General features: G+C 39.6%; 1 protein-coding gene across 1 annotated transcript in view; it reads right to left on the reverse strand.

Moving 5' to 3' along the window:
* The window catches only part of HSD17B4 (hydroxysteroid 17-beta dehydrogenase 4), a 155279-nt gene that overhangs the window by 6983 nt on the left and 134569 nt on the right, over positions 1–13727 (reverse strand). The window contains exons 19-20 of the mRNA XM_075601069.1: positions 10873–10962; positions 9441–9579 (exon numbers count right to left, since the gene is read on the reverse strand). Coding sequence (XP_075457184.1) covers positions 9441–9579; positions 10873–10962 — 229 coding nt within the window. The remainder of the gene's footprint in view (positions 1–9440; positions 9580–10872; positions 10963–13727) is intronic.

The following is a 13727-nucleotide window of genomic DNA, read 5'->3' on the forward strand; positions in this document are numbered from 1 at the left end:
TTGTTATGTTTCTTCCCTTCCTCCCTCCTCCCGGTTGGCTACGGGACCAGCTCCACATTGAACGCCACGCCACGGACCTCATCTGGACACAGACAAATGCTGCAAAGGTAAAAGACACCCTTATACAACACGCTCTACACACAACATGTAAGAAGGCCCACCCAGACGCTTTACAATGGGACTGACCATTCTTTCCCATAATGTAAAGGGACTGAATAGTCCGGGTAAAAGGAAAGTAGCCTTTGCGGATTACCAGAGGAGACAAGCAGATATCATACTGGCCCAAGAGACACACTTTAGCACAGCCAGGTCACCAAAATACCTGGACAAGCATTTCAGGCAATTCTACACATCATCCTCCCCCAAAAAGAAACAAGGGGTGGCGATTATCTTCCATAACAAGTGTCCCTTCCAAGTTGAGAAGACAATTAAGGACAGAGAAGGGAGATACTTAATCTTAACAGGCTCAATAAATGGCCAAACCTTAACACTCGCATCAATATATGCTCCAAACATCCACGACCCTAAGTTCTTCACGTTCATTTTCAACAAGATACACAAGATTGCCCAAGGCCCGATAATCGTGGCAGGGGACTTTAACACAACACTGAACCCTAAACTAGATAGATCAGGCCCACCACTAAAACATCCCAAAGCTGCCCCAAAAGACCTGCGGTTAGGCTTAAAAAAGAACAACCTTCTAGACATTTGGAGAGAGCAGCATCACCATGACAGGGACTATACTTTCTATTTACACCCCCACTCCACATATAGCAGAATCGATTACTTCTTTGTCTCTAGTACACTGGTTCCAAAGATCTCCCAAACTTGGATCCATGATATTTCATGGTCAGATCATGCACCCATAGAGCTACGGTGCACACAATTAACACTAGACAGGCCTGGAGCAAATTGGAAGCTAAATGAATCCCTGCTGAAAATCCCTGCAACCTCTCAAAAAATCGCTGATGAAATAAAACAATTTTTTATGATAAACACCGGATCAGTGGAATCCCATATTTCCCTTTGGGAGGCCCATAGGGCTACACTGCGAGGGATACTCATCAGCTTAGCGTCACGGCGGAAAAGAGAGAGGGAGGCGAAGATCAGGTCTTTACAGTCTAAACTAAAAACTCTCTCAGATAACCATAAACAAACTAATGACCCTACCATCCTCTCACAACTCAAGGATGTCAAAATCGAACTGAATTTAGTATTAACGTCCCAAGCAGATACTTCACTGAATTGGTCAAAGAGGAAATTTTTCGATAAAGCGAACAAGCCAGATACTATGCTCGCAAACAAATTACGACACAAAACCCCTAACTATAACATACAGGCGATCAGAAGGAAATCGGGCGAAGTCTCCAGAAATCCTAAAAACATAGTAGAGGAGTTCAAACTATATTACGAGAATTTGTATAATGGAGACAAAATAGCGCATAATCACCATACAGACAGAGCTCGTGAGAATTTTCTAGCAAGCTCTAAGCTGACGGCTGGGGAGAGAATGCTTGGGCAGAGAGTTCACTCTAGAAGAGGTTTCCCAGGTAATTGATAACTTAAAAGCCTCAAAAGCCCCGGGACCAGACGGTTTCTCTGGCCTATATTACAAAAAATTTAACGAACTATTAGCACCCTACCTACTCAAAATGTTTAATGAAGTATTAACAGGTGCTCCCTTCCCCGAGCAAATGCTCCAGGCGTCAATTTCAATTATTTACAAACCAGGAAAAGACCCTTTAGACTGTAAGAGTTATAGGCCCATCTCACTCATTAACACGGATATCAAAATCTATGCCAAATTAATTGCCAACCGATTATGTCAGATCCTACCAAGACTGATACACCCAGATCAAGTCGGATTTGTTAAAGATAGACAAGCGACCGATAACATCCGACGAATCATTGATCTGCTAGAGATAGCCAATTCCAAGAAAGTTAAGGTTATGGTGTTAAGTCTAGATGCAGAAAAGGCCTTCGATAGGATCGACTGGGCATATTTGAGAGATACGCTTGGAGCATTTGGTTTCGATAACAAATTAATCACAGCAATAATGGCGCTCTTTGCAGGCCCATCAGCTAGAGTCATCCACCAAGGCTTCCCCTCAGACCTCTTCAAGATCAGGAGTGGTACAAGACAGGGTTGCCCCCTCTCACCTCTACTCTTCGCTATGTGTATAGAACCACTGGCAGCCCAAATTCGGGATAATCCAGACATCTCAGGAATTGAAATAGAGGCCCAGACCCATAAGATAACTCTCTACGCGGACGATATTCTCCTGGTATTGTCCAGGCCCCTTACCTCTCTTCTCAATCTTTTCAGCTTGTTGGATAATTTCAATAAACTCTCAGGGTTCAAAATAAACTAAACGAAATCAGAGGCCTTGAATGTCACAATTCCAAAAACGGAAGAAAAACTTATCTCACTTAACTTCAACTTCAGGTGGCAAAACAAGGCAATCAAATACCTTGGGGTCTATATCACTCGGACCTTTACAGAAATTTATAAAGCTAACTACCCCAAATTAATCAGGGCCCTGAGAGAAGATATAAGGCGCTGGTCCAAATACAATATTTCATGGATAGGCAAAATATACAGCATAAAGATGAACTTACTCCCACGCATTTTGTATCTATTTCAAACACTACCAGTGCCCATCAATCCGAAAGAAATAAACGAGCTACAGGCCACCTTATCCAAATTTATATGGGGAAAAAAAAAAGCGAGAATCAATAAACAAACATTATTGAAACAACTGGCGGAAGGTGGCTTGGCAGTACCTTGCTTGGTATCATATTATAGAGCGGCCCAATTATGCCAAATCTCTCAATGGCAAACAAACCCTGATTTGAAAAGATGGGTAGCATTAGAGAGCACGGCGTGTTCCCCATTGGAAGCTATACATCAGCCGCTTTCCTCAATGACCAATTCACTGGCAATATGGGACACAGTCAAGTTCAGATACGGCCTCACAACCAAAAACACGCTGATGACAACCCTGTGGGCATAGCAACATCTCGCGACTGAACGATCTGGAGGATAACGACAAAATTATGACATTTGAACAAATTAAATCCGATAAAAAACTCCGCCACTCTGAATTTTTTAAATACCTCCAGATCAGAGCCTTCTATAATAAAAACAACCCACACCCCCCTCTGACGACATTCGAAAAGCTCTGTCTTAGAGAGACATCTACTAAGGGACTTATATCGCAGTTGTACAGAGAAGTAATCGGTTCCACCCCCGCGGTCACACAAATTAAGATATATGTTAAAATGGGAAGCAGATCTTGGCGAGACGTTCGGTGATAAAACCTGGTCCTAAATAGCAACGGCTGCGGCCAAAAGTTCGATTTGTACAACATTAAAGGAGAACGCATATAAAGTCCTGATGATGTGGTACCTGACCCCAATCAAACTGTCAAAATTTACTAAAGGTTACTCCCCATTGTGCCCTCGGCAATGTGGAGATAACGCAGATCTCTTACATATGCTGTGGTCTTGCCCTCGGATAGCGCCGCTATGGGATTCAATCAAAGTTTGGCTGGAGAGGATATTGGGCCTCAAAATACCATTCGACCCAGGGCTCTTCCTATTAGGTAGAGCGCACAGGGGCATTGCAAAGACAGATCTCAAGCTTATTGCTCATTTTGCAACAGCTGTGAGGTGCGAGATCGCAGCATTATGGAAGCAAAGCGAAATTCCTTCAATTTCCAAGATTCGGAACAGAATTTGGTACATCTGCCAGATGGAAAAATTAACAAGTTTGGTTAATGACACTGGTGAAAATTTCCTAAAAGTCTGGACGCCTTGGCTGGCCCAGACAGACATCCCAGGGGTGGTACAGACCTCAATATTGCTTTGATTGCTAGAAAATGCGCTCTCCTATGATGCAGTATATATAACACAGAACGACACTTAATATAACCAGGCCGTTATACAGATAGCTATACAGATGTGGTGTCTCAAAACCCCAGAGAAGACGTGGCGACAACAATAAAGACACTGGTCAGTCCCGTAGCCTTCCAACTGTTCCACACCCCTCCCTCCCCCCCTCCCCCTACTCCTGATGATTTGTTCTTTGTATTATTTTTGTTAAACCTCGTTAAACTCTGGACACTGACTGTCTAACAGCTGCGATATGTATGATATACTGAAAATGTTTGTTACAGAATTGTTCCTGCATTGTACTGCAGCTATTGCACACAAGAAAATTCAATAAAAACGATAAGTTAAAAAAAAAAAAGAAATTGATGATTAGGCTACATAGCTATTAAACATTTCTAAGGAGAAGCAATTTATTCCACTTTGAGCACTGGCAGAGAAGATTCTTCTCTATTCACTCCTATACTTTCATTGTCATCTGCACTTTTCGTTGTACTTGCTGTTTTGTGTCTTCCACCCTTTCTAGTGACTTACCTGTACGGTTTAAAATATGGCTTAACATTTAAACTTCTGAGATTGAACTTTTTAAAAAAAAGTTTATGCCATCTGAATTCTTATCTGCATAACTCTTTCGAGATAAGAGCGTCAGTATTTTTGATTTTGCAGTGAGCGAGAAAACTAAATGTATTTATTTATAAAAATATTTAATCAGGAAGTAATACATTGAGAGTTACCTCTCGCTTTCAAGTATGTCCTGGGCATAGAGTTATGATGACAAATAATACATGGCTACAAATACAGTTACAAAAGTGAACAGGGTATACATTATACAGTATACAAGACATTGCATGCACAGTTAAAGATAATATATATTATAGTCGTATGTATCAGTTACAGACCAGATTAAAATGTGAGTCAGCTTTAGTTTTGAAAGAACTTAAACTGGATGTGAGCGTCTCCGGTAGGTTGGTATCATCCCAGGCTTTAGCCTCATGTTACGCAAAAGGTAACATCTTCAAAAACCTTTTTGAGTGTTGCTTTTTGAAGCATTTATCCAACTTGTCCTGCTTCTTTGATTAACTATTCAGTTCCCATAACTTCCTTAATGGCTTTGAAAAACGGCTCTACTACAGTAACTGTAAAACATACTGGACACCTAACAAGCTCCTATTGAACCCCCAAAATGACCACAACATATATATAAGCATATGAGTGTCACAGAGGAGTGCTACTGAGCATGGCAATATATATTTTTAAAACCAGAGACAGAACATAAAACACAGACAAAGCTCAGTTTTTAGCACATCCAGTGAGACTCATACACGGTACAGTGCCTAAATATATATGTATAAATATCTAATAAGTAAAATGGTCTTTTAGTTTGACATTTTTGGCCAAAATTGTTGTAAGCCCCTGAGCCAACGCCAAGGCAGACCACATATCAGGGGTCCCTAACGATAATATTAGCGTTAGGGACCCCTGATATGTGGTCTGCCTTGGCGTTGGCTCAGGGGCGTACAACAATTTTGGCCAAAAATGTCAAACTAAAAGACCATTTTACTTATTAGATATTTATACATATATATTTAGGCACTGTACCGTGTATGAGTCTCACTGGATGTGCTAAAAACTGAGCTTTGTCTGTGTTTTATGTTCTGTCTCTGGTTTTAAAAATATATACTACAGTAACTGAGCATAAATAAATATTTTTTTTTCTCTCTTTTCACCAACTCTTCCTTTGAACACTCCTAGCCATCAGAGGATCAAAAACCTTCTATATATGATTCAGAAGAGACAACGTCTTCTTTAGCTACAAGAACACCTTCTAGGATAATAGATTTATTATCTATCCCATAAATATTCATAAATAAAACTGTCACGGCCATTACAAATTCTTTGCTTTCTTCCCTCCTGAACTCTTGATAATTTCCCCTGGCAAAATGAGTTACTTAAAATGAGATAAAATAAAAAAAACAAAGCTAAAAACAACCATGGGCTTACCCATCACCTATTATTGAACAAAAGGTGGAGGGGGCTTACATCTTTCCAGGATGCAGTGTAAGAAATGCAGTCATACTGTATTAAGGAAGCGATATGCAGTATAATCCAGGCCCAGACACTGACACAGAGACTACGGTTGCACTACTCGGGAAAATAGGGCACCTGATGTAATGGAGTTGATGCGTCTGTCACAACATGACCAGGTGATATTCGATCCAATACGCTAAAAGGTGCCATTTTTAAACACTCTCCCACCTAAGGCAAAACACGATGGAGATGTGCGAGTATACACCTCTTCTCGGGGATGAGGATGCGGTAGAAACACAGGTTAAGAGGTACTGGAAGATTCAAATAGTGCATAGAGTTCTAAAGAGGACTTGCCTGTGTTTAAATCTCCTTCAGAGGGAACTTACAGTACAAGTATGTGTGTACTGTGTGTACTGATACTATGACCCGGTCAGAGGAGGCTCTTCCCGGGTGTGTTTCAGATCATGACTGGTAAACAACAAATGTCCATAAAGTAAGCCAACAGAAAAACAACTCCTACTACTCAACTAGACAGGACAGAAATAAACTGACATAGGGTGGAAGATGTGTCCTTTTGAAAGGGGAAAATCGGATATTACTCAAATTACTGTCCTACTGTACCTCAGCTAAGTGGACGGAGCTTACACAATAAGGTACATAATGATGTACTTGACACATATTATAAAGAGGGTGAATGTAGTATAACTATTTTGATGTGCAATCTTTAGCATGTGGTTATTTGGGGTCCACTGGTTGATTTAGTATTCTTTAATGTACCAGAGTTTTTATTTAATCCAGAGCATAAACAGCTGTACTTCCACAATATGTAGTCTCTAATATCCCTTCAGTGTAAAACTCATAAATAGGAGACTGAAAAAAAAATCTGAATCACCACATTGCTGACTACTAATCACTTTACCTTGACTGCAGAATCGTTGCAGGCCAACACCGCATACGTATGTCAGGTTGCTCAGCAACCACAGATTACAGATTGTGTGAGATTGTGTGTGTTTCAGTCATGCCTCTTCCACATGCTGAGCATAGATTACACTGCACCAAAAATAGGTACAGTAAAGCTTGAAGAATAAGGAGCTTGGTGTTACTAAATAATGAAAGCAAGCGACACTCTTCCACATGTTCACGTGTATAACAGCTCAAAATTAATTTGCACAAACAAATTATTCAAAGGTGAAAACCTCTCGTATGCTCAAAACAGGATTTACTGTGAAATATTGTATTACTGTAGTTTAGGGTGGAGACTCCCTCATGAACTCAACAAAACCCTAATCACTACAAGTTTGGAATCTCTCCTGAATTATGGTAGTGTGTGTATATATGTAGATACAGTATTTATAAGACAAATACTGTACAGTATATACACACAATATCATAATAGTGTCCTATAGATTAGAATAAAGTCGTTTATGATTAAAACCCAGATCTGAGTTAGCATCCACAGAAATGGTGCCTCGTATGCATCTGCCAGAGAACAGTTAGTCTGATATTTCACTATAAAAGAAGTCGGAAAAAGAAAACACTACGACTGAAAAAATAAGATGGTGAAAATCAAATGTCAAAATGGGATCATACACCATTTTGTCTAGCCTGCTGTCTTCTCTTACTTCCCTCCCTAGCACCACGCTCAAGGACATTAGCTGAACATGCCAGAGCTAAAGTCTTCAGCCATGACAGCTATGAGCTGAAAGAGCCAGATTGTTTCTAGTGCTGTCAGTTGCTGCATTTGGAAGATCCTTGCAGAGCTAGGGGAAGATGACAAGTCATAGATTAAAAGACAAGGCAACACAGCTGAGCAACAAATTTAATAATGGAAGAGGCCTGGCAGACAGGCCCAAAGGAGAATGGGCAACACTTTCACAAAATGCCTGAGAGACTTCATATTTTAGTAGGCATTTCCTTTTCCAAAAGGAAGTCTGAAGAAAAGCTAATGAAACAGGAGCCCAAACCTATCAACATTAACAGCTTAAGAACAACAATATTCCTGTCACAAAGAAAAACTGTCAAATTGCTGAAATGTAACATAGACGCAACCCATGTACAATCTTTGCTAACAAATACAAATGGTATGTTTTTTTACATTACATACTTTTAAATATGTATTGAGCAATCAGGTATACTCAACTTAAAATCAAATTACAAGCCTTGGGTAGAAACCCGTTTTGCCTTTCCTTATGCGATTTTTTGGGGACACTCTTTGATAGAAACTGAGGTAAAGGAATATTACCATCACCTTATAACAATATATTCATGTTTTGCTTGTTTTAATTAAGATGATGCATTTTGGGCCATATTTACGAAGAAGTGCAACATAAGACCAGTTCCATGCCGAAAAATACCTTCCAGCCTTCCCCAATGTACTTTACCCCAATGTCCCCAGGTACCCTTCCCGATTCACCACAAAAAGTCATCTTAGTCTATAAACCTGTTTTATTAAACTCCTGTGTTTTGTCTGGCGATGCAAACAAACCTGGCAGTCTGATCAACCCCTGATCATCACTAAATTCATAAAAGGGTTTAACAAAGTACAGAAGGGAAGCATATTTCGGAGAAACAGAAGTGCTACAGATAGAAGGTGGCATACTCTGACGCGGGAGGTTGTGGGGCTGAAAGTATATGTCAGAAAGGGTAGTGAATGAATTAAATAGCCTCCCAACAGAGGTGGTAGAAGCTAGTACAGTCACAACTTCTTGGACACAAGGCTATCTTGATATAAAAGAATACCAAGGATGAAATGGAGTCTGAGGTGTTAATGCAGATAGGAAAATGTGCAGACTAGGTGTGCCAAGCGCCTCCTAACAAACACCGTCACATTACCTGTTTCTATTTAATGACAAACACATTGAGTTAGGAGTCATCTACATTAACTTTCACATTCGTTGTTTAAACTATGGGAAGGAATGTTAGTGGGCTAAATTAAAATTTCTGTTTTAAAGGAATCCTTGAGTCATAACACATAATAGACAACATGTATCAAGTTATTTTGAATCAGAGCAAAATTGGAGCTGAGCACATTGTTTTAGTTTGCATCAGTGGAGAGTGGTTATGGAAGTAAGGGAGGAGGAAGTCAGCATATTATAATGAAATAAAAAATTACTCCTGATTTTCCCTCTCCAAGTGGGTTATTTACTAAAATCCTTCCAAGTCAATGGCTGTTAATGCCAGATCGGGTACATTAACCTGCAACGAACCTTCGTGAATAACCCCCAAAGCGTCAAATATACCTCCCAGGTCTGAGCTGGCGTTTAACTGTGCTCTGGAATTATATGTGCCAAAACGTAAGAAACAAGATTTACAAGCTTCAAATATATGCCACTTACACAAAGTGATACAGATGAAAAGGTTTGCTCCTTGTTTTGGGGCAAATTGCACCATCTTAATACATTTCCCTTAATCTTTCAGAACGTTAAGAATAGAGGTTGACATTTCACTGTAAAACTTCTAACTGGAGCCAAAGTGTTAAAATTTTGTTGAAAACATAGGAGGAAGAAAAGTTAAAAACGTACTCCATTGTGCAGCTGTATTTCCATCTTTAGTGATGTCCCACTGAAAGACTGCATTTACTTTCTTCACCAGTTGATCTCCTCCATCTTTGATACGACGGCTGATCTCCTCAAAGACCAGGTTACTCTGAAGCCCGACATCCTAACAGGGAGTGCAGGCAGCGTTATTTAGCAGGTCACAGCATGTTTAATCATGTAAGGCAGTAGACAAGCAATTTTACATGCGTGGCAATAACTCACTAGAATACACAATTCAAGAGTAAATATTTAAAAATTATGGAAATTAAATCTTTTTGAGCAGCAAGACATTTGAATGCTTTGTTCAGGAATGGCATTGTATAGCTTATGCAAATTACATTTCAAAGTTAATAAAAACCAACTTCTAGCCCTTAGCACCTGGAGCTAATCATTGCTAATTCACTTTATTTATCTTGATACTTTGGATTCTCTTTAAGTACTTAAATTAATTATTTTATTTGCTGCCACAATATTTGGCTTTATGGAAGAATATCTGTTCTTCATATAAAAATTTGTTTCTCGTGCTTTTCTAACAAGCTGCATGCGCATTGCAATATTACCAGGAGCTTACACTGGGAAATTACAACAGACTTTTCATACAGCAAAATAAATTGCAACCAGGTATTATATAATGTATTTAGTTAGTTTCATGTTAAAAAATAAAATAGTAGGAACATTTACTGTAACACCTTCATTAATACGTATTCTGCCATCAGTAGCTGTTAACATTTTATTCCTAAAGTAGGAACAATTTATATTACAAGCATGGATGAGGCCCAGTATCAGCTGTCCAAGAACATGAAGGATGAATCTGGATATTGAGAGTATAGAAGGTGTGGGACTGGATGTCTACAGATGGTGACAAGATGGGTTTCTGGGAATTGCATTAGTAATGGCAGCCCAGCTCATGTAGCATACATAGCAGAGGATCCATTCTCTCTGAGAAGAAAGTATCGTCCTGATACCTCTTGTTGAAAAGACAACCCCTCTCCATCTCATACAGTGTGAACAGATAGCCACATAATTCACAGAGCTCATCTATGCAACCATTTATTCAGAATGGGTAATGACTGTCTTTAGTACAAAAAAGGTAACAAATTCAACAGGAAATAAATGGGATTCAGTGGTGGTTTATTTAGCATTCACTTCCCCATATATTATTTTTGACATGAAATAGAATAAAGTAGAACATATAAATGGATTTTGTACAGAACTGCTTAGGGCGACATAGGAAATCACCTGCTTATTACTGCTTTTCAAGCAGGTTCACATTTCACTCAACTCAAGATTCTCAAGTAGTAGCTACATCTGGGTTGTTTTACTAACTTTTATGTCAGAATTATGATTATTCTATCAAATGTGCATAAAATCTGATGTGCTACCACATGCTAGTCTCAAGAGCTCCTCTGCCTCTCACCTGAACTGATTCTTTGGACTCTGGTTTATCAGCAGCTTCTGTAAGATCCACATAGGCACCTGCAATGGCAATTTCTCCAGTTTCTTTGACCTAAAATAGAAAAGAAAGCAAAAAGTGTAGAAAGTGTCTTTAATTTGATATTCCTGGAGAAGTAACAGATGGACAGATGGATCATTTCAATCCACTTTATCTTGGTTGAAGTCATCTTCTGTGACATTTCATGCCATATCTTAACCTATCCACATATTGATCAATAATTTGTATCCCTCGTAAGAACATGTTGACATCATCCATTGGTATAAAGGTCAATCTTCCAGAAATCTTTGATTTGTTCTGTAAATGTGGATGTGACTATGTACATAGAAAACACTCACATTTGTTCCAAAGTGAATGGTTCTTGTGTTTACTACTGTACTGTATATCAATGAAAAAACAGCAAGTAGAGGGTGAAAGGAAATACTAATTATCTAATGATTTATTATCTTTTTAATCTGAAATGTTATTTTAGGCCAGTCATGTTTTTACATTGTAGTTATACAACCATGAGCTTAACTTAAATATTTACATGTACAGTATGACATTGAAAACGAAAAATCGATAAAGGAAAAAAACAGGGAAACAACCAAAATGTAAAAAACATACAGTATTTGTTATACGGTTGGACAATCTGATTCACATTATATTTTCAAATACCTAAGAGAAGATTTAACATGTAAACATTTCCTGTAGAATCACCAAACATATATGGAAGTTTCTGTGACTCATATCCCGTCCCGTAACTATAATGCTTTAATATAAGACATTTTTATCAAATCAGCATTAGTGGGCAGTTATCCTTGGAGTGGCCGAACCTTTGATGTCAGAGAGCCCAAACGCTCTTGAATTTGTTAACGGAGCCATTTAGGTAGGCCGTACATTTTTCCATAGTGTGTTGATGATTTCTGACAAGTGGGGGGGTTCAAGTTTTTTCAAATTTCCGGCAAATGGTATATTTTACTGCTCTGAATAAATGTGTTATTAATTTACATGAGTTCATGTGTCTACATTGGGTAAAGGCAAATCCAACAGAACAGTTCAAGAGTCCATTCGGACATGAATATCAGTTATTCGGGCTATTATATCAAACATATTATTCCAGACTGGAATTATTTTGGGCAACACTACCAAATATGAGAAATCGGACCCACCTGGTCGCACCCTATCCAACAGAGCTAGGAGCATGAGGGATACATTTTATGTAGTCTGGCTGGAGTAAGGTACCAGCGGTACATGATCTTATAAAAAAAATGATTTTATTTTAGTGCAAATTGATTATTTCTAAGGTGCAAAGGTCTGACCACTACTCAAAATCTAATTCTCTGCCCACTTCGCTTTCCCATTGTAACATATATCTGTCTTTAGGACTTTCATCTGAAGAGAACACCATCTGATATACAGATGAGGTAACTCCTTCTGCTCTAGAACAAAAACTCAAATGATGTGCGAGATCGTTTAGCATGGAATTCAGCTCAAGAAATGTGGTGATCAGTGCATAGGGAGTAAAATGTTTTGACGGAGTTCGGCGAGATTAAATATGAATTTATATAACAGTCTCGAGAAAATAGGGGATCCTCCGGCGTGTGGTTCCACTTGTGGCTCCCGGACACATGCAATATAAATAGAGAGAGGGACCACAATCAGGGGTGGTTAAGGTACAGTAACATATGTATAGGTTTCTATTGGGAACACAGCTGGAACAGAATCCACACCGACAGCCAAAGACTCTGGAAGACTGTCTGTGGAGTCTGGAGACACCTCCTCTCTATGCCATTATTTGTTGGCCGTTTGTGAGTTTCCAATCTCTTTTGAACTTTTTTTGTTAATAAAACAGTGTTATACTCTGTTTCCCTTCTCTTCCCTAATTTGAGGTATCATTGAGAGGTCCTCCTTATCCCCACTGAAGATTTGTTGTCTAAATGTAAGTGTGTTCCCAATAGAAACATATATATATGTTACTGTACTTTAACCACCCCTGGTTGTGGTCCCTCTCTCTATTTATATTGCATGTGTCCCGGAGTCACAAGTTGAACCACGCGCCGGAGGATCCCCTTTTTTCTCGAGACTGTTACATATAGAGGTTGGTGAATCACCTCTAAGAAACTCTGGAAGCAGGACACATTTTGTGTGGGACTGAAGTTTAGAATTTACTTAAATACGATTGGCGCAATTATTTTCTTTTCTTTTATGAATTTATATAAGCCTGCTTTTCTTCACCAGATTGTAATGCCCCCGAATTAGGTCCTGGGGGAAATACCTGATTATCATCGATAGGTGTTAAAGGGGAGGTGAATTTTGTGAGTTAGTATATATGTCCTGTTAGTGTCCCAGAGTTGGCACATATAGTTGGTTAGAGCAGGGGAGTGCAAACTTTTTCTGCTCGCACCCCCCCCTCCTACCTGGCAGCTGCGTCACGTGACGCCGGGTGAAGTGACCCGCAGCGTCATTTGATGCCACGTTGCCATGGAGACGCATCACAGCGTCTGAATCCTGGTATGTTTTCTTGTTGCAGAAGCCTGGGGGAAGAGTGCGGGACCTCTGCAACTGCCCGTGATCCCCCAGACAAATCTCCCGCACCCCCCCCCAGTTTGCGCACCCTTGGGTTAGAGGATAGTCAGGTTTACCGGATTCGATCTCAAATGGACTTGTGGATAAGAATTGCAACTCCCTTTGTTTTATCCGTGGATTTAGACTGCTCTATGATGGGCAATTGCTGATTGTGGTTGTCTCATTTACTTACTGTAAGTGTGTTTCCTCCAGCACAGAGGGAACTCTGGATACTCGGAGAACAAGAGGTTGTGGTGGTTGGGAGATTTCCT

This window comes from Ascaphus truei, chromosome 1 (assembly GCF_040206685.1).
Source record: "Ascaphus truei isolate aAscTru1 chromosome 1, aAscTru1.hap1, whole genome shotgun sequence".
Lineage (NCBI taxonomy): Eukaryota > Metazoa > Chordata > Amphibia > Anura > Ascaphidae > Ascaphus > Ascaphus truei.